At 32.9% G+C, this 22,580-nt stretch overlaps 1 protein-coding gene across 2 annotated transcripts in view; it reads right to left on the bottom strand.

Moving 5' to 3' along the window:
• VPS13C (vacuolar protein sorting 13 homolog C) overlaps window positions 1-22,580 on the bottom strand; it is a 189,917-nt gene that overhangs the window by 146,175 nt on the left and 21,162 nt on the right. For both annotated transcript variants that reach the window (XR_002735024.1, XM_023228560.1), the window contains exons 4-10: window positions 20,666-20,761; window positions 18,816-18,917; window positions 8,523-8,632; window positions 5,623-5,682; window positions 3,290-3,349; window positions 2,393-2,473; window positions 1,476-1,533 (exon numbers count right to left, since the gene is read on the bottom strand). Coding sequence is in view for 1 of the 2 variants with exons in the window: in XM_023228560.1 (XP_023084328.1) it covers window positions 1,476-1,533; window positions 2,393-2,473; window positions 3,290-3,349; window positions 5,623-5,682; window positions 8,523-8,632; window positions 18,816-18,917; window positions 20,666-20,761 (567 nt within the window). In the remaining variant the exon portion in view is untranslated. The remainder of the gene's footprint in view (window positions 1-1,475; window positions 1,534-2,392; window positions 2,474-3,289; window positions 3,350-5,622; window positions 5,683-8,522; window positions 8,633-18,815; window positions 18,918-20,665; window positions 20,762-22,580) is intronic.

Below are 22,580 nucleotides of genomic sequence, written 5' to 3'. Positions count from 1 at the left end.
GCCATAAAAAAGGATGAGTTTGCGTCCTTTGTAGAGACATGGATGCAGCTGGAAACCATCATTCTTAGCAAATTATCACAAGAAGAGAAAACCAAACACCGCATGTTCTCACTCATAGGTGGGAACTGAACAATGAGCTCACTTGGACTCGGGAAGGGGAACATCACACACTGGGGCCTATCATGGGGAGGGGGGAGGGGGGAGGGATTGCATTGGGGAGTTATACCTGATATAAATGATGAATTGATGGGTGCTGACGAGTTGATGGGTGCAGCACACCAACATGGCACATGTATACATATGTAACCTGCACGTTATGCACATGTACCCTAGAACTTAAAGTATAATAAAAAAATAAAAAATAAAAAAAAAATAAAAAAAAAACAAAAAAAGAATCTGCTCATCTCTATTATTTTCAAAATGATCATTACATACATAACCTTAGAATCAACTAAAGAAAATAATCTTCAGGTTGAGAAGTAATATAAAAAGGTGTGTTAGGGAAGATGATAGGGTAATGCAAGGTGATAAATTTTACCTATGAATAATATCAAAACTATAAAACCTGTGATATCTTATGGTAATTACACTTTGCATAAGATTGTACAAAATTTTCAACGGCTAGTTATAAATGGAAAATGCCTAAGAATGAAATTGTAGATTTTCCTTAACTATTTTTTTTACCATCAATGAACCTAAATGCTTTCACAAACTAGCAGCACTTGAAAGTTTTATCATCATAAAATGTAGAGATCTATGTAACATAAGTGCCAACTATTATCCAGCGTCAATTCAGTTAGTTATAAAAGAACATGAAGAAAACAATAGTGAACCAGAGTAATATGGAACAACATGAGTATGAAAGCTGAGAACAATCATAAAGGGGTATACTAAATAAAAACAAACCCAATAGCATGAAACTAAAATAAAACTTCAATAGCATGAAACTAAAATAAAGAAAACAGATGGAAAAAATAAACAAATAAGCAGGAAGCTGTCTTAGAGATCTAGCTGTAAAATAAAGGTGAGACTGCCAAGAAATAGAAAAGCTCAGAAAAAGAATTCTCTAGAGTGGCAGGATTACGTTTACACTGCAGTAGTAACATAAGGGTGACCTGAATACCAGAATCTCAGAGATTTGGTTAGTTTTTGAAAAAAGAAAGAAAGAAAACCTAAATCCTAAAACAAAGAATACAACAGCAAGCTAAGAAGAATACACGGAATTCAAAGAAGGTTGGCCGTAGGGAATGAACTACAGCTATACTGCCCTTCTCTATCTGCTATTCTCCAGTGGTGTGTGTATTGCGATCTATTCCTAAATAATTAATTATAACCCAAACATGCTGTATCATAATAGTAAGGTATAAAATTAATATTCTTTGACTAAGTAATGTTATCAGAAAAGTATTTTAAAATAATGTATTTACTTCTATGTTTCTTCCTATAACATGAAATAAACTTTTACTATTACTTACTGTACTGATAATTTGGGGGTATATTTCCACTTGTAAGAATTTCATTTTTCAGCTGATCCTAAACAAAAAATTTGAATGAGAATGAAAAAGAAAATGCACATATATTCAGTCACACACATGTACACACACACAAAACTTGGTTCTTACATCAATATCTTTGTTTCTCTGTTACTAGTAGTCAATAAGAAAAACACACTGAACATTATTTACAAGTATAAAGACACAGAAGCAGATAAATTTAAGAATTTGGTATGTCTACAAACAACCTTGTAGTATGTCCCCTCTGACTCTGAAAAAATGCACATATATGTATATGCATACACTGGGATTTCAGACACATTCTAGTCAAAGGCAAATCATATGTTACAGTATCTTTCTGAGAAATATGAGATGGAAGACTGAAATTTATCCAGTTCTAAAAATTCAATTGTTCTTTCTTTATCCACTAAGTAAATAAACATGGCTAAGACTGATTTAGCACACTGAAGTTTTGAATTAATCTTCTACTATTCAGAAAATCATCATAACAAATGTCTAAAACATTTGTCAAAGATACATGTTTTATATCTGAGAAATATTATCTTTATAATATTCTTAATCATTGTAATATGAAATATCAAAATGTGACAAGAATATCATCAAAATGAGAATGTAAAAAAGCATAAATACAGTTTTAATTTAATACCATGGACTCTGATGTCACTGTCCAGTGAATGATTTCACAAAGATCTTCAAAAACAAAACTGCTTTTCTGAAGACAGATACTGGATTTGAAAGGATGTATTTCATATTTCTGATTTAGTGAAATACAAGTCAAACAAATGGCTGATATCCTGTCCTCATGAACGCCCTCTTATATTAAACAAATTTAGGGAGCGGGAGTGAAGTTAGCTCTTCTAAGTATACATTAACATTACCAAAATCTGTTCCCTTGATCTCTGGTAAGACATGCTGCAGTTTACATTCCAGTATGCGCTAAGACTATCAAGTCGTATAAGCTACAAGAGAAAAATGAAAAGAGATCAAGCAATCGACACACTGAAATTATGAATCAATTTTAAAAGATTATTCTGTTCACCACTCCAAAATTGCCCAAATGCCATTTTAAATTTTTAAAGGAAAGAAAATAATATAAAAATGAGGGGAAAATATATTCATGTTATTCAGACTTTATTAAGTCTAGCATTTGCTAAATTGTGCTTTCAAGAACACTATTTCCAAGGAACTCATTCATTCAATTATCAAATATTTATTGAGAATTTAGTATTTAACAAACCCTGTAAACATTCTGCTAAAAAAAAAAAGACATGCTCCTTCCAGCAAATACGAATAGCTGTTTCCTGAAAACAGGTGGTAGCAGAGGAGTCTATGGTTAACAAGGTGGGAAAGCTACATACTAAATATCCCTCTTGGAGATTCAGTGTTTGTTAACATATTTAAAGCTCTATAGTTTAAAATAAAATGAAACATATCTGTTTAATTATGTATAGCTTAGTACTTTAAATCAATAATCTTACTTGGTCAGAGAATATTTTTTCTATAACATCTAAAAGTATCTTAATATCTAATGTTCATAAAGTACCATTTGGGAACTATTAACTGTATCCTGTATCTTTACTTGATAGCTAAAGAACCTATATCTCAGAACTAGTAAGTGATTACAGAGGGTCACACACTAAGTAGCAGGGCCAAAACTAGACGCTAGACTTTTAAATCACACTCCAACGGCATGTTCTGCTCCATCAATGTTTCTTCAAGAAAATAAATTAAATGCACCTAGGAAACCAACAAAAATTTTTATTCCAATATAATACCTTGTATATAATTTTGTCTGCTTCATTTAATATGCATGGAGTCCAGTGTTCATTTGCAGTCTAAAATAAAAAAGAGAATACCTGTGAAATGTGCTATGGATGTCATATAATGGTGCTCTAATACTTGTAAAATGTAACACAACAATTTAGGAATAAAAGACATCTTTCTTTAAGCTAATTTAATGTTAGCTAATATTAGCTATTTATTTCTTTACATATATTTATAAGACAAAATCAAAGAAACAATGAAAAGAGAATTGACGTGATTCTAACTTTTCATTCATTCAGAAAATAATTACTGGATTAATACGTATTTGAATTTGAACTGTGGAAAGAACTGGATATGAATGAAAACAGACAGCCCAACCTATGCACTATTGAAAATGGTACACATTCTTTTTAAAAAAACAAATAATTGTTGTGTAATAGGAAGAAAACCAGGAGGGTATGGAAATTACAGCATGACCATGTTTCTACAAGGACAGCATGTTCAGCAATGCCAAATACTAAACTTATTTAGCAGCAAGGGGATTTTTGAGAAACTTGTTAAGAACTGTTACAGTGGAGTAGTAGTGAGAGCACAATGGGCAGAGAGGTAAAATGAGATCCAGATCAGAGGTGTGACGATAACTTTAGATTTAAAAGTTAGAATGTAATTGCAAAGAAAAATAAATGGTATGGATACAAAAGAGATAGGTTTGCTATTGCTGTTGTTGTTATAATAGCCACTGTAATAGTTGAAACGGGAAATAACTCAGCCAGACAGTGTGCCAAATGTTTTACATAAACCATCTCATTTAATCATCACAAAAACACTAAAAGGTAGGTACTACTTCAGTGAATGAATGTGGTCTTGACAGAAGGAGATTAACATGGTAACCAGTACAATAATATTTTACAGGTCTTTGATAAAATACAATAGGAAGCATAAAAGAGGGAATGGTAAATTCTAAGAAGGAAATGAAAAAGAAAAAAAAAAAAAAAAGAAAAAGAATGAGAAAGAAAGGTCATGTATCACATTAAGTATTAAAACTTAAGTAGAATCACCAGGCAGACAAAGAGAAGAAAGTAATACAGACAACTAAAGCAGAATGAAGAGTCTGAGCAAAGAAACAAAGGGACAAACAACAGCAGACACTAAGGAAACTACATATTCTTGTGCAACAGTATATCTGTTATCAGACAAAAGGAGATATATGACCAGTTTGTATTTTTTGCATTGTCTGCTAGAAGCTCAAAGTTACTATGCTCCCTTATGACCACTATCACTAGTTACAACTTTCTGGAACAATTCTCTTTCTATCCTTTAGAACATAGATTCTATCCTCTTTAAAGGTGTTACTGTATACTTCTGTGGTCAAAAGCTACTTCAAATTCATTTTGGAAACAGGCAAAGGATAAACAGTATATTAAACACTAGCTTCCTTCACTCCCTTTCCTTTGTCTCTTCAGCTCTCTCTTTTTCTTTATTGTTTCGGCTCTGTTCTTCAACTCCGTGTGTATCTCTACTTCTCTATATGCCCATAACATTGTTAAGCCTTCCACATAACCATGTCCTTCTTTTCCTGTTTTTCTGCTGGTCTACCACCTTTCCATTCTTCTTCCTCTTATTTCCCTATTGAGGCCCTCTCCATATAAGTAGTCATAAGGCAAACTTGTCTGGTAGGATTTATGGTTCACTGTCCTTAACTTTAAAAGTATCTAAGTGAACCACATCTTCTTCTCCGTAGCAAAACCTAATTCAGCTATTTGTCTTCACTTACGTGCCCCAAAACATGTTTCCTACTACTTAGTTGCCTGTAATAGAAAAAAAAATGTCCAGCCTATATATATATATGTGCGTGTGTGTATAGATACATACACACACAACTGTCTACCCTTAAAGACCATTAAAAGAAAAATTCATTATAATCAAAATAATTTACATATAGCCCAATGAGATGAGTGTGCGCACATACACACACATACATAAACATATGTACATATATAAGCTATTTAGAAATTCCATCTACCTATATCAAAAATGTGTATCTTTCACTCTACAGAAATTCATCTTCCCCTACTTTCCCCATGTTTAAGATACAGCTTTTATTTCTTTCAAATTATTTGATAATGATATTTTGATACTTGTTACATGGAAAGACAATTAAAAATAATTTTAAAATGTAATAATAGCATCACTAATGTTAAACTTCTAGAAAGTTGTGTAGCATGATAGTACATTTCAAAAACCATAGCTCTTTGTAAAACAGTTGATTTTAGACAATTCACCCTGTGACTTCAGAATAATACTTTACAGGTTCCACAGAAGTTTTAAATAAAGCAAACATTACCAGTAGACTGAGCTCTCCCAACGTGACACCAAATGAAAGAGGCCGCTTTGGATCAGTGACCTACCAAAGAAGAAAAGATAACAGTAAAATATGCTGATGGTGAAGGCAAATCCATGTCCTTTACAATAGGCAGCAGAGGGAAATGTGTTTACAGGTTACAACCCAATTCGATATGTGGAAAACACAGGGGAGGCAAGTAGTAACATGGCTGGGATTATCCATATTTTGTAGACATAACACTTCTATGCTACCAGTAAGAGCCTTTCCCAGTGGAACTCTTTTCATACTAGAAGACGACTCACTAACTATGACTAACAAGACTTTTCTCTAGACAGTTAAAAAGGAATAATCTTTTTATGTGTATCATCGAAGATGTTTTCACAGATAAATTTCAAAAGGTGTTACAGATAACACTGCTGTGAAGTCATTTTAATAACACTTAGGGTACACAGTGGAATACTATTCAGCCATAAAAACAGGAGAACATGTTTGTTTGGGTTTTTTTGCAGCAACATGGATGGAACTGGAGGCCATCATCTTAAGTGAAACAACCCAGAAGCAGAAACACAAACTGCATGTTCTCATTTATAAGTGGCAGCTAAATAATGAATACACATGGTCAGTTTGTGGAATCATAGACATTGGAGACTTGAAAGCATAAGGTGGGTGAGAAGTAGTGTAAATGGTAAGAAATTTATTAATTGGTACAATGTATATTATGGGTGATGGAGACACTAAAAGTTTAGACTTTGCCACTATGCAGTATATCATGTAACAAGGCTATACTTGCACTCCTTAAATTTACACATTTAAAAAAAAAAAAAGGCTTTCATACTTGGAAATATGAACTGTCTAACACTTCAAAATACTTCTAGGAAAATCTCTAGATCCTTAATATTTAATTTCTTTAGTCTCTATATCCAAAATCTGTCAACATTAAGTTTTTGTTCTATTTCTTATCCTTCAATATGTAAGCTGCAATCCATGGTGCTTAAACTATACCACAATGTGCACAGTATCACTGTTTTAGACATCTTAAAGAAAAGTCTTATAGAATTGTTTGGTCATGGCAGAAACTAAGGAAACTAGGGAGAAGGGAAATGGATAATGTTCTAAATCGTTCAACTGGGACTACAGAGTTTAGTCACATACAATTTTCTAAACAGAAAAAAATCCATGTGGTATAGTTGAAAAGAACGAATAGCTTTATAAGTCATTTTAATTAACATCAGACATATGATGACTTGTGGCAAAATATTTTCCTTTATTCCCACACTCATCTTTTTATACTTAGAGATACCTAGCTCAAAATAACTTGCAGCTCTTTCTGAAGAAACCCATTTGTTTTATTAAAGACAACCCTCAGTTGCTAATGTTCTACCTACAAACCACAGCTATTACCCAGTGAGCATCTTTATGATAAATTATTATATTTTCTCTACACCCATTTCTTAATACATAATTTTGTAAATGAAAGAATTTCCTTCTTTTTAAAGGCTGAACAGTATTCCATTGTGTATATACACATTTTATTTATCCATTCGTCCACTGATGGGCAATCTTCTCTACAGTGAATAGTGTTGAAATGAACAAGGGAATGCAGACATCTCTTTGACATACTGACTTCAACTCCTTTGGCTATATACCGCAGTTCCCCTTTATCCTCTGGAGGTATGTTCCAAGCCCCCTAGTGGATGTCTGCAACCACAAATAGTACCAAACCCTAAATATACTAGGTTTTTTCCTATATATACATACCTATGATAAAGTTTAATTTTACAAATTAGAAATGGGATTGCTAGATCATACAGTAATTGGATTTTTAGTTTTCTGAGGAATCTCCACACTGTTTTCCAAAATGGCTGAAGTAATTTATATTCCCACCAACAGTGTACCCAGGTTCACTTATCTCCACATAGGATTTTAATGATAACTCCTCCCCTTTCATGATGTGTTGAGTATACTTTATTTTCTTAAGTTTGTTATTAACAAAGGCATTTATGAGTGAGGTTTTTTTAAGACATTTATTTGTTAACACAATTCATTTTAATGACTCCATAAATAAAGTCAACATAAGACAGAGGTGGTATTTTTTTGAAAATCTACAAATGTGTCTTGCTAACTATCAAGTTAAATAGGGAACTTACGAAGAAAAGAAAAATAAATTGTAGAAATGTCAGTATTGCTTTAATTCAATTCAAATTTAAAGCAAAAAGAATTAAACTCATTTTTAGAAGCAATGAACATTTCCAGGTTCCTAGATAAATGAAAAAATTTAAGTTCTCACATGTTTCAAACTTTTAAACAAAGCAATGCATATTGTTCAAAATATGTGTTGTACTTTAATTAAAATTAGTCAGTTAAACAGTTCTTAATCAGCTGATGTTACACTTTTGGTTATGAGTGAAGTTTGGTTTCTTCTGTGTAACTACTGTTGTACATGTGTGTGAACAGTTGTGGGTGTTCAATCCAACTCAGTGGAATGCAAAGAGAATGAGACTACAGTCAAGTGATCAGAGTTTTAAGTCACATTTTGGCCAATTAACATTACCATTAGTTATTTCATCACCTTTTAGAATTAACTCGTCAGCATAAAGCAATAATTAGTTTCTTAGAGTAAGTCTTAATATGTAAAATAAAATTTAAAAAAAACAACAGAGGACAATCCAAAAACCTCTTATATCAGCTTCAGAAAGGAATACATGATAATTTTACAGTATATTTGCGTACGTAAATGCCCCATAAAACTAGCCTAACACAAGAAGATATGGTAGTGTACTCATAAGAAAAAAATCAATCTTGGATTTAAAAATGAGATAATCCATATATAGAAGAGTCAAGAATATTATAAAATATGTATTTAATTATTAACTTAAACTTAGTAAATAAAAATTACTTACATCATCTTCATACTTAATGTGAATATCTGTGATTTTTACTTGTACATTTTTTATTACTTGAGTTGCCAATTTTTCCACAAATGTATCCTTTTTGGCTTCTTTTGGCTTATCTATTAAAAAATAGAAAAATACAAGCTCAAGAGTTGAAATTCTCATATACCTCAAAATTAATAATCAAAGGACAGCTAAGGCACTACTCAATGGAAATTATAGCCAATAGTGTCTTTATTTATATTTTCATATGCATGTCCAACTTAAAACTTGTTTTTGAATTTACACTGTTATCTGACATTCATTTCACATTCCAAGTCAGAAATAAAGTGGCAATGTGTATAAACAACACCATGGCATAAAACTACTTTTACCTACCTTTTGAACGATCAAGACCTTTAAAAGGTTTCTTAAAATGTTTTTTGTGCTTTTTACGTTTACGTCCTTCTCAGTGGAAGCATTTTAGTGAGAAAAGGATAAAATTCAAGTTAGCAGACTACAGGACAGAAAAGAAAACAAGAGAATTCTTCCTGACAGCAAATTTTGGCACAACTCACCTTACCTTATTCTAAACTGACCTGTTACTTCAATATAAAGACAAATTTACAAACTTTCTTTAGTCTAGAATAACTTTCTATAGTAAAGAATAACCTTCTTTAATCTAGACAATAAATTGGCAGGCGTAATTATACTAAAATTGGATAAAATCTCCATTCCCAATGCCTTTTATAATATTAATGACTTCACAAAGTTACACTTTAATTTCAATATTACCAAAATACTGGAAATGTAACAATGACAGAATATAAAACTTTCAGTAGGTTTTGATAAACATATGGTAGGAACACAGACACATAAATGAAATGAAAGGGTAAGTCGCCCACAGATGACTTCCTCTGGATGATACACTTCACAAGCAAAATTATTTAATGACTCAAGGATATAAAGAACATTAAGTGGGCACAACATGTACATTGAACTGTACGCTGAATTCAACTAGGAATTCCTTTAAAACCTCATTCTCTTTCAACACTACCTCACTGCATTCTGGCATTTACCAATACCTGTATTACTCAACTTACAAATCTTCATACTCAAATTCCTATCAGGCATCACCTCCAGCCTGAACTCTTGAGGCAGTCTCTGTATTATCTACTGATTTCTAGTCTCCAGCCTCAGCTCCTACTAAAGGTCCTTCTACCCTGTTACCAGATTGATGTCTTTTAAAATACTAATCACAGCCTGTTAATCTCTTGCTCAAAATTATTTAAAGGCTCTCTGCAACCTCCCAGACATAATTAAAATGTGTTTACACAATAGAGAAAGTCCTTTTATGATGTGACCCCTACGTCCCTGTCCTGTTCTATCTCCTGCTGTTCATCCTTGCACTGGATACTACATAAATAATATTTATACTTTCCCAAGCAAGCCACATTTTCTAATGCCTAATGCCTCTACACATGTAATTCTGTGAACTTGTGTCGCCCTCCCTGAAGTTCTTCACCAGGTGAACTCCTAGGCAGCCTTTAAATCTCAGGTCCAGCACTACTGCCTGTGCAAAGCCTTCTTAAACTACTCCAAGTAGCCCCAGAGCCTGTACCTTACAGAAAATTGCATTAAACAGTGATTATACCATATTTGAAGTGTTTGCTCAATTGTCTTGCCATCGGACAGGAGACTTCATTAGGTCAGAAATTATCCTACATCTGGGCACAAAGCATACAATACTTATCTGTTCAAATGAATTTTAAAAATCCAGATCCAACTACATTAATGTTATATATATTTGAGAGAATATATGTGCAACTGAACTTGAAATTTTTAATTTGTTTTTCCTTGATTTTTAAAAGCAAATTGTTCTGCCACTACAAAAATTAAGAAACAAATCCTCGACTACAAAAATAAAACCCTCAGTTTCAAGAAGAAAACATTTAGTAAGTACTGTAACACAATCAGGATAGTGCTATACCAATAATTCTTGCCACTGTGAACGTTTGACTCTGTTCTATTCATAAATCAAACATATATAAAAAGAATGAGTTCTCAAAGAAATACCATTTGAAAAGAAACAAGTAAGAAAGCCAGACTAGCCCTGAAAACCAACAGACTCAGCTGCCTCGGTTTAAATTCTCTTCTTACCTGACCAATTGTCTTTCTGGTTTCATATCTGTTCTAGCCCCATGTTCTGTCTTTCATCTCAATGGCAGATACATCATGTTTAAACCTCTTTAAACAGTTTAAATCTATTCTTAGTGCTATATAGCTCTTTAGAGAAAGTTTCTAATTAATCCAATAAAAAATAAATCAATGGTTCTCAATCACAAACTAAAGCAGTTCTCAAAGACTTTGGTTTCACAACCCATTTAACATTTATAACTTGAGGACTCTAAAGAACTTCTTATTTATGTGAGTTATAACTATTGACATTTGCCATATTATAAATAAAAACTGAAAAAATTATGAATTCATTTAAAAATAAGCCATTACACAATAACATATAGTTATAAAAATAGCTATATTTTTAAACAAAAAGTTGTAGTGAGAAAAGTCGCATGGTTTTACATTCTTACAAATCTCTTTAACGTCTCAATTAGTAGAACACAGCTGGATTAGCATATCTACTTCTGCCTTCAACCTGTTGAGATACCTTGTTTTAATTGAAGTACATGATGAAAATCTGATCTCACTATAGATATACAATTGGAAAAGGGGGGAGCATTTTCATTGCCTTTTCATGAAATTATAGATATTATATCAAAGTCAACAAGTGGAAGTTTCTTAAAGATAGTTGCATCGTGGAATCTGAAACCCTATCAATGAATTTTTCATACAAATTAAAATCAATTAGTCCATCTTGCACTTTAAATGAACCCTTTAGACATGTATGTCTTTTATCATCCATTGGAAATATTGCTTTATTGAATTATGCAAATCTTCCAAACATCAAGTCATTTTATTATTTAATATCAAAACTCACATCTGTCAATATTACCACCAATCTCATCAGAAAAGTCTTAAAGTACTACTGGGAAGCTGTCGATCTCAAAGTGACAAATACAAGTTTTCCAAAATTCTACTCAAGAGTTCAAATTTTATCATTGGCAACAAATATTGCCGGTTGCTTTTCCTTCAAGTGGTTTTGTTGAAGTGTCTACCAAACAACCAAATCTGAATAATGATAGTCTGTGATTCTTCCTAGTAAAAATGGTTTTCCAGAAAAAAGCAACTAGCTCAGCTCACAACTCAAATATCTGCACAAGTACTTTTCCTTGAAACAATCACCCTACTTCAGTATGCAGAAATGCTACAGGTATACTTTCTCTGCTGTTGCACAAAATATTAAAGAGACATGCTCAAGGGGTCCCTGAAGTTCATTAAAATTTAAAACTTCCTACTTCATCAAGGGAATTCTTAAGTAAAAACTGGCAATTTTTTTGTTTCATTTTGCTTACTGTGAGTGCATGGTAGTGAAGAACACAGTGACTACTACTACAGTCTAGTGCCACTGCCTTGAATCATGCTAAGGCAGACAGCTATTCTTACCCACCATTGCTTTTGCACCAGCAATGTAAATGTCAACAAAAGGAAAAATCAAATAATGCTTAGTATTATTATGAAAATCATTTTGACTTTTTGAGAACCAATGATTTAGAATAAAACAAAAACAAGAAGTAACATCAAATGAGGAAATAATATACACTCAGAAACTGAAAGGAGGAAATGATCATGAAACACACATTAAGTCCTAGCCAGTTGAATGAAGATACCATCAACATAATAAACTATTCTCATTTCAGAAGCACCAACATTCTGGAACTCATTTTTTATCTACACTAATGTACCTTTTAAAAAAAAACTGAATCAATGATGTTTTCTTTTATAGTGACAGCTGTTATAGTCTGCTGTTTTTAATAATGCTGCCCAGACTACAGTAAGTTCGTTTGATTATAACCCACAAAACTGGACAGTGAGCCATGAGTATCTCCATGCTATCTTTTATATTAAGCAAGGTAACTAGAAGACAAATTAACACAAGCACACTTACAAAAGGAGTAGGTTTATTAGAACGGGAACTGCTTTCAGGGTAATTTCACCTAATGCTGTGAAATCCGTCATGAAAATTTCTCTACCATTGGTCACATGAATCAACATATTAAGGTTCCTAGCTACAGAGATAATTCTAACATGATGCTTATTGTTTATAAATTTCAAGATACAGACCCAACTGCCATTTAATTAAAACAAATTTTAAGTGTGATTGAGTGAATATAACAAGCTCTTGAAGTATGATATAAAACATAAAGTTTAACAAATCAGATTATGTAAAATACTAAAGAGTATTATTTTAATGTATTTGGTATATTTCCTAGTATATAAAAGAATCATATTATAAATCCTAATACAAACAGTAAGCCTTTAATTTGCCTTTTGCGAAGCTTGAAATTTCAATATGCTGTACAGGACAGTAGTCTAGAGGTACCTCCAGAGCTACAACAGAGGTGAAACAAATCAAAGCTCAGAGGAATATCTCCTGTCAAGGTTCTGAATTCAAAAGAAAAAATCTACTTTATTGCTTTTTACATTCCAAAACCACCACTATCAGAGAGGAACTGCTTAATTCAGAAACTAATGAACTCTAGAACTAAAGTCAAAAGGGTAACCCAAATCTGAAAGTTATCTGTAGATCATCCTCTAAGCTTCGTAAGAACAGTGAATCATGTTTGTTTACCCTACAAACATCCAGCATCATCCAGCACAGTGATTGCCACAAGAAGACACTCAAATATTTAGTGAATGAATAAATGACTACAGGTGAGGAAAAGGAAATAATGGTAAAGGGGGAAAACACAAATTACATTTCCATATTTTCTAAAAGGATGGCATGCCATCAAATGGACTCCACCAAAAGTACAAGCATACACAAGAATATGTTTATATAGTTGAATATAATTAATCATGCATACCCACCAGGCTTGATGTCCTTGTAAACAAAGTTTTCCAAGCCATATATGAACTCCCCTGAATGTGTGCCTGCATCCACATGGCAGCAATAACCAAAATGCAAAGCAATTTAAAGACACCTTTAATTTCACATGTAAAATATACCTAAATTTAATTTCAAATAATTAGAAATCATGTAACGGGATAATTAAAATTTGGTGACACCAAAACTATTTCTAAGGAAATATTCACAGTGACACCATTTTAGTTCTTTCAACACACAAACTTCTTAACAATTAAAATTATAGTAATCATTTCAAATTATGTGAGGTAGGTAAATATCAACTACAGCTAATGGTTCACTGAAATTTTTGACAAGTTTTCAAACAGTGCAAAGTCCACTATTTTTGTTCTCTTTTTGCATGCCATTTTGCTCATTTTCAGAATAAAATACTACTGTGATACTTCACACTAATTTTAGAGTCGGCTGAAATGACCTCATCTTACTTTAGCGTGATCTGGTCCCTTTAGATACACTGTCTGAATCCTTTATATCCATTCTCATTAATGATGGCTAGATAGCATCTTCCACTTCGCTCTCAAATCCAGTCTATTCTAGACAACACTGCAAGTTTAACTTTCTTAAATCATAGCTCTGATCATGTCCTTCCTTGGACTCTTAAAGAAAGAAAAAGGAATACTTACTCCTCGGCTGGCTATAGATTAAAGTTCACGTTGTACAGGGTTAAGAATACAAGATCTAGAGCCAGACTGGGTTCAAATTCTAGCTCTACTATTTTCTAACTGTGTGACCTAGAACAAGTTATTTAACTTTCACTTAATTCATATAAAGTATTTTGAAGAGTGACTGGTGAATAGTAAATGCTCAATAAACGTCAGCTACTTTCACTGTCACTACCATTAACATCATCAGAGCATGCAAATCTCTTAAAATTGACCTAAACTTAGCTTTCCAACCCTACATCCAACTACTCTCTATCAGACTCCCAAACTGTTAGCTGATCCCACAGAGGCTCTATGATTCCCACCTTCACTGTCTCCTCTACCTATGCCTTCTCTTCTTTCTGCAGATCCATCCTTTAAATCCAGTTGAAATATACACCTTCACAGTGTCTACCCTGATCTCTTTGGCTGAATATGACATGTTCTTTCTGAACTCCCGTAAAACTGTCTGTACCTCCTTGATGGGACTCAACACTTTCTCTTGCTTATTATTATGCAAATTTCTTATTTGCCCAATTAAAATGTAAGGTCTTTGACAGGAGGGTCCAAGGAGTCTCTAATTTTTCTGCTTCCAACAATGTGTAGACTGGCATCAGACTTTTTTCAAAAGAGCCTGGAAGCTAGAAAACATTGCCTTCAAAATTCTAATATTTAACCTAGCATTCCAACCGCAGACAAATCAAACAAGTGTAGAAGTAAAACACAAAGACATTCAGCCTTGAAAGAATTTTCGAAATTATATCCAGTGCATCCATTCTTAAAAGCTTCTAGATGTGCTCTAGGAAACTCTAGGAAAACAAATGAGTAAACTAAGGAAGCAAAAAAGGCAAAGGGCCCAGGAAACATGGAATTAAATATAGACGAGCAATTAAGACCAGTCCTAAGATGACAACTGTGCAGCTGGTCTAAAAAACGATCAGTTCACGGCCGGGCGCGGTGGCTCAAGCCTGTAATCCCAGCACTTTGGGAGGCCGAGACGGGTGGATCACGAGGTCAGGAGATCGAGACCATCCTGGCTAACATGGTGAAACCCCGTCTCTACTAAAAAATACAAAAAACTAGCCGGGCGAGATGTCGGGCGCCTGTAGTCCCAGCTACTCGGGAGGCTGAGGCAGGAGAATGGCGTAAACCCGGGAGGCGGAGCTTGTAGTGAGCCTAGATCGCGCCACTGCACTCCAGCCTGGGCGACAGAGCGAGACTCTGTCTCAAAAAAAAAAAAAAACGATCAGTTCAGAGGGGGAACTCCAAGAGACAACAGGGTGGTAGAGAGTACCAACAGATGGGTTTACACGATTGGAAAACACTATCAATACTCATATAGCAGACAAATTTCATGTAGCATGTGAAACAGAATTAAAGATAAATTTACATAGAAGACTAAGCAAATAAGAAAGCAGCATTTATAAATTCAAGAAAAACAAAAGGTTATATAAGAAAGAAAATACAGTCGTAGTACATTGGTATGATTTGGATATTGGTCCCCTCCAAATTTCATGTTCAAATGTGATTTCCAGTGTTGGAGGTGGGGCCTGATGTGAAGTGACTGGATCATGGGGGTGGGTCCATGCCTGCTTCCACTTCACCTTCTGCCATGACTGAAAGCTTCCTGAGACCCTCACCAGGAGCAAGTGCTGGCACCATGCTTCCTATACAGCCTACAGAACTGTGAGCCAATTGAAACTCTTTTCTTCATAAATTATCCAGTCTCAGGTATTCCTTTATAGCAATGCAAAAACTGCCTAACACATACATCATCTGACCTGCGCAGTGAACAATAATCGCATTGTCATAGTAATCTAAGTAGGACTAGTAATTGGCCAAAAATTACGATGTATCCATATTATGAGAAAATGGGAAGGAGAATTCAGGGTGCAAGGAGATAGCAAGAGAAGTACACTCCTGGACTACCATAACAGAAAGTCCTAGATAATGCCCTATATTAATGAACTAGATTAATGACACAATGTTAACATTGGTAAAAACTATTACTAACTCAAAGGAGTTGGTGTGGAGAGTAGCAAAGGATGAAACAAGGGACTGCCATTTTTTATCATGTCCTTTTGGCAAAATTATTGATTTTCAAGTGTGTGTACATATTATTTTGATAAAATCCAACACCTCAAGTACAGAATCTAGCATTTGTGAATCTTTTGGCCTTACTAGGAATTTAATCTTTCTCTTTATGATGGCCTTCCAGAAAAATAAACTCACTCCAATGAAATAAAAGGATAAAAATATCAGAGTTTATTTTTACATTTAAGCAAATTTTCTAGAAATGAACTCATAGTTTTATTTCAATTTTTATTCCTATATGATAGTGGGAAACGGTATATTTTTACCAAATAAAACAAGCTAAGTCAAAATCCTTTTTATGAGCAGATTAGCAAGATAATTTTGTTTTCATTTTTATCATCTGCTGCTTAGAGTTGAATCATCACCTCTCCTTCCCTCTCTGAGTCCCTATACATGTGCAATGGTGCTTTTGTGCTTTTAATATCAATAAACAAGTAGAAAAATAAAGTATAATTAATAACTATTAATAATGGTAAAATGTGAAATATATAAAGGTCAGGGTTGTCCTCTATCATTCACATGAATAATATTATTTGAAGATGTGACTCATATCCATAGAAATGAGAAAAGAATACTGCAAGCAACATTATTAAATGTGTATCTTAACAGTTAAGAAAGAAAATTTAAATATACTTCCCAATTCCTGAATTCATCTTTTAGTCTCAAAACTTTTTTTGACAAATATAACATGTTAAAACTGAGTGTTAAAAGTTTTACTTTTTGAATTTTAATTCTATATGAAAAAAACTTAAATTTTATCATCCAAGCTACAATGTCATTACTATATACAGCATACGCCTAACAGTTCTATTTATACAAAATTAATACTACAGATGTACATCCTTTATATCAAACCATTCATAATAGCCTCTTTGTCAGACCCAAATGTCTGTTTTCTCAGCACTGAAGACCCAGGAGTCAAAATTTCCTAAGTCTGAGTACAAAATGTGTGCATAATAATCACATTACCAATTAAACAGTCAATCATGAAAACAAACGAGACTACATCCCACGCCTTTTCTTACAGGTGACTGAAAACACTAAAATATTTTTTAGACAAATACAAGCTATGCTCCATCTTTAAAAAAGGAGGAATTTAAGATTTGTTTCTAAATAATATATGTAACATTACGTAATTGTAAATGATAAATGCGTAATTATATGTTATATCAATATATCTAAGTATACATCAATATATACCTAATGATGAATATACATATGTTAATATCCTAATCTGAATAGTTTCAAGAAAAAAATGAAATTCTAGTGCTCCAGTCTTCCTTTTTATAGGACTACTTTTACATATATTAGCCAAAACTGAATACAAAGAAAAAAATCACACTTAATTGTCATGAAACAAAACCATTCTCAGCTTGCTTTTTTGCCACGCAAAAGTAATACACATAAAGAAAACTGTTTTCCTAAAAATATAGATACTTAAGCTTCAGCAGGAAGACAAAATAAGCTTACGTGTGAAAATAAGGGAAAAAAATGTTGAGGCTTTTAGAAAATTTCTTCCATTATGGTAACCTCTGTATTTTTAAATAGTTTAGTAACTTTTAATAAAAGAATCAATACTTCTGCATAAGAAAAAAATACTTGGAGCAAGAATTTAAAACTCTGATTAAAAACTTTGAGGAACAAGCTTTTTTTAAAAAAGATTTCTAATTGATTCAATTAAATGACAACAGCTTAAGCTAGGAAAAGAAATCTTATTATATCTAAATATAATTAACATCATTTCTAACTCAATATTTGCTTTATCTTTCGAGAGAGATCATCTTCATCATAAAAATACTTACACATGCCACCAAACAACACAAAAATTATATAAAATGCTAATAACTCATAAACCCTAATCAGCAATTGCTAACTGACTTAAAAGAGATAAACATTAGATGTCTGGAAAAGTCCTTCAATTCATCACTCTATAGACTACTCTTTTTCATCATATCCTTGTTCTTGCTCTATAAACCAAATCAAAGTCATCAGATTTATTTTTAGATAAAAACAAAAATGTAAACATAAGACAAGATGTTAAATTGTTAAAACCTGAAGAATCAAGTTTTGTTTTGTTTTGTTTTGTTTTTAATATCCTGTACAACGTGAAGGGAGATAGCTAGGAATAGAATTACAGCAGCATTTCCTCTAAACATAATTTCACTATAGCATTATGCTTAACCTCATTATCCAGCAAGAACACAGGTAAACATGCACACAAAGAAACTGTTAACATTTGCCCAAAATAAACAGATGTGCAAATACAGAAAATTTGGAAAGTCTCCTAAAGTAGCACAATAAAAATGACTAATTAAGAAAAGTGGAAAAATGAAATTAGTAACATGATAAAACACTTACAGAAAAAAGGCAATTACTTTTTCCTAAAAGTGAGCCATGAAAATATAACCAACATTTTGAGATTTAAAAAAAATTATTTCTTTAGAACTTCAACTTATGAAGGCTTATGAAAGCATCTTCTTTAAAGGATATTAAATATATCTAAAATACAGGTATGTCTAAGTTTATCTCAAACAAACTTTTTACCTTTTTCTGCTGCTTTTTGAAGGGCTTCTTCAATTCGGGATAGCTCTTTCTGTTTAACATCCTGCAAGGATTTTTCTTCTTTTTCAGCATCATACTTAATACCTAAAAATATATAGTCAATTCACACAAAAATAAATGGAATTCATAAATAAACAAATGGAAAAAGTTCAGCCGCATTATGATTATGTAAGTATGTAATCTTGCTGCAATACAAAAATACTTTCACATTTTTAGTTTTATGAAATGTTTAAACATAAATTATTCCTATTCACTTACAAAAAACTTAAATACAAAAAGGAGGAGGGAGGAAAAGAAATTACAGGTAGAAAGACAGGTAGGAAAAAGGGAGAGAGGAGAAGGGTGAGAACAAAGATAAGAAGTAGAAACAGAAGGAAGACAGAAAGTACACCAGAATATTGCACTGTCAGTGGTAAATTTTGAGTAACTACAAAATAACTTAATATCCAATACTACCTGGGATCAATATAGATTGATTTTTTAAACTTTCAGAAAGTAATTCAGAATATGCACCAACAATCATAAAATATATAAGCCTTTTTTATCTAGTAATGTCATTTCTGATTATGCAATCTCAAATAACACAAAAGAATAACAAAGATCTATAATGACGTATTTGTAGTATTGACTACAATGACATATTTATACTACTGACTATAGTATTTACTAGTATTTTTAGTATTAACTATAAAGCAAAAAATAGGAGGTAGCCCACAACAGAATACCATAAAGCCTTTCAAAACTGTCACTGTCACCGTGAAAACTGTGAAACATATCAAAAATGTATATAATAAAAGGCCAAGTCAATGTTGTATATATAATGTGGTAACAGCTACTGAAAATCGGATATGTATAAGCTAAAGACTGAAGAGCAAAATGTAAAAATAAAAATTTTATTTATACAATGGTTGAGCAATTGTACGTTCTCAATTTTTCCCTAAAACATCCAAACTTTTCTTAACATTATATTGTTACTATAAATGAAAAAATAATAATAAAGATACTAAACATCACTACTTTAAAACATTAAAAATTAAAATACTATCATTTCTAAGGAAAAAATTACCAATTTTACACATTTTTGAGAGAACATTCACTCAAAATCAGAAGCAACAAAATAGGAAAAAAAATAAATTTTTGAATCTTGAAATCTGGAGATTAACACATCAGGATATTTTTTAAGATTTATTTAGGCCGGGCGCGGTGGCTCACGCCTGTAACCCCAGCACTTTGGGAGGCCGAGACGGGCAGATCACCAGGTCAGGAGATCGAGACCATCCTGGCTAACACGGTGAAACCCCCCGTCTCTACTAAAAATACAAAAAAAAAAAAATTAGCAGGGCGTAGGGGCGGGCGCCTGTAGTCCCAGCTACACGGGAGGCTGAGGCAGGAGAATGGCATGGCCTGAACCTGGGGGGCGGAGCTTGCAGTGAGCCGAGATAGCGCCACTGCACTCCAGCCTGGGCCACAGAGCAAGCCTCCATCTCAAAAAAAAAAAAAAAAAAAAGATTTATTTTACTTCATTTATTATCAGTAAATCTGCCTAATGCAGCTCAACAGGAAGCCTTAGTTGCAAAACAAGTACTCATAGAAAATAGAATAAATTGCAAAAATGAATTAAATTTTCAACAACAAAAATACTTTATACACAAATGTGGTAAGATATATGTGCATACATATATAAAATGTATGCATATATGTGCATCTATGCATGATTCATTTATTTAAATTACCTTCTATCTTAATAAATACATGTATTAAAATACTTAACTCAGGTAACAATTTAATTTCAATGTGATGTTACTGAATGGTTATAACCTAAAATAACATACTTGCTCCAGGGACAACAAGCAGGTATAATCCTTCTAGAGTTGCAACAACTGCTTCTCCATAAAGGTTTTTCCAAGGAATCTTCAAAGTTAATTTATCTAAAGAAACATAATTTCAACCTTAAATTCTTATTTGACTGCTCAAGAAGACATAAATTTCACTTTCCATTAAGAGAGAGTGAGTGGAAAATTCACTTTCCATTAAGAGAAAAAGCATAAAAAACTCTTCATGCATATAGTATGTATATCACTCAGAAAAAATGAAAAAACTCCAACACTAAAGTTTACGAAGGTCTTTTCCACATAATATTACTAGTAAGTGAATATTCACATTGTAATTTCTATTTTTCAATATAAAATATTTTGATAACCATTATCCATTTAATATTCAAAAACTGTAAAATGAATAAGTCAGCTATTATTTCAATCCTGAAAAAAAGCAAAGTCAGCCCTAGATAAGTTAAATTAATTGCTAAAGTCTATCTAGTGAGTTAAGCAGCGATGAGATTATTAGTAAGGATGCTGAACCAGATTTGGTGCACAACAACAGTTGATAGTCTTAATATTGCACATGCTCTTCTATCCACATCAACAAATAAATCTTTACAGATCAACAGTAAAATAATATCTGCACAAGCTACCAGGAATTGAAGCAGTAACACAGAGAAGAGATGCAAAGGAACTTTGTGCAAATGGAATTTTGACAGCATACCAAATTGTCACAACAGGAAGAGGCTAGCTCTAAAGGCAAGGCATACTGTATTATGAATAGTGTTATGAGTCCCAGGCAACTCAGACCAGTTATATTCCAAATATCTGCTTATAAATCACTTAGAAGACAGAACTCCAAGTTCTCTCTTGGAAACAATGGTATTCATGTCAGGTCCTCCTGAGATGAGCCCACAAAAACTTTCACTCATGACACAGATGAACTATGATCCTAATATTACTGTCCCAAGTTTGGGGTTTTATGGGGGAAAAGCCCCCAGTTCAGGGCAGACAAGAGAAGACCAAAAAGACATGCTCTCAGCTAAATTTTGAAACAAGCAAAACTTATCAAATCTTTCCATGTTTCTTTCCCTAATCTCTAGTATTCCCTCTTTCCAGGTCTCCAGGCAGCAAAATGTCCCCAATCTGCCTTACTATAGCAATTCTATCCAAACCTTTCCTACACACAAGTTTTACATGTTCCAAAATAAAATACCTTCCTTCATCATAATTTTTAAAATTATATTTAAAATCTATAGATCTCTCAGAGATACTAATCAAGATTTTCAGAAGAAAAGAATTTGATTCAACTAAATCATGCTTGTATGTGAGTAATTAAGTCGCTTACACCACCAGAATCACTGGTGGTTTTTCATTTAAAATCATTTTTAAATCATTTTTAAATGAAAATGCTCAAAGTTCAAAGAACTGAAAAACAGTATAACAAACTAAAGAGAAAATAAAATATGCAATGTAAGACAGAATATTTGAGGTCACCTAGATGGATATGTAGGAAAGCCAGTTTTACCAGGTATCTATTTCCAAGGTTCAAATATCAAATGATTTCTCCATTTAGATTTTCACTTCTCTTCAGCTTGTAAACCTGCTGAGTTTCTTAAATGGCTTGCATGTCAAGGGAAGTCTACAACGTTCTGGGTCATTTCTAAGTCCAATGATTTTATATTTACAATGGGTACTGTTACATTTGTAATTATCCCAAAATCTCCTAACAAAATTTATTTGATTGCCTTCTTGGTGAGCATAAGATTGAAAAAGTGGGAAATGTCCCTTTAACTAGCACACCAGAAAGGGACTGTCTGTTCCCTAAACCTTTTCTTCTCTACATTTATACTCATTATCCCCCCAGCTCTCATAAACGTCCTAGAATTGAGTTTTTTATATATTACCCCCTCCTATTACAGATCAGGAA

Source organism: Piliocolobus tephrosceles, chromosome 6, assembly GCF_002776525.5.
Source record: "Piliocolobus tephrosceles isolate RC106 chromosome 6, ASM277652v3, whole genome shotgun sequence".
NCBI lineage: Eukaryota > Metazoa > Chordata > Mammalia > Primates > Cercopithecidae > Piliocolobus > Piliocolobus tephrosceles.
Note: the sequence above shows the minus strand (reverse complement) of the source record. Positions and strands in the feature narration are given on the sequence as shown.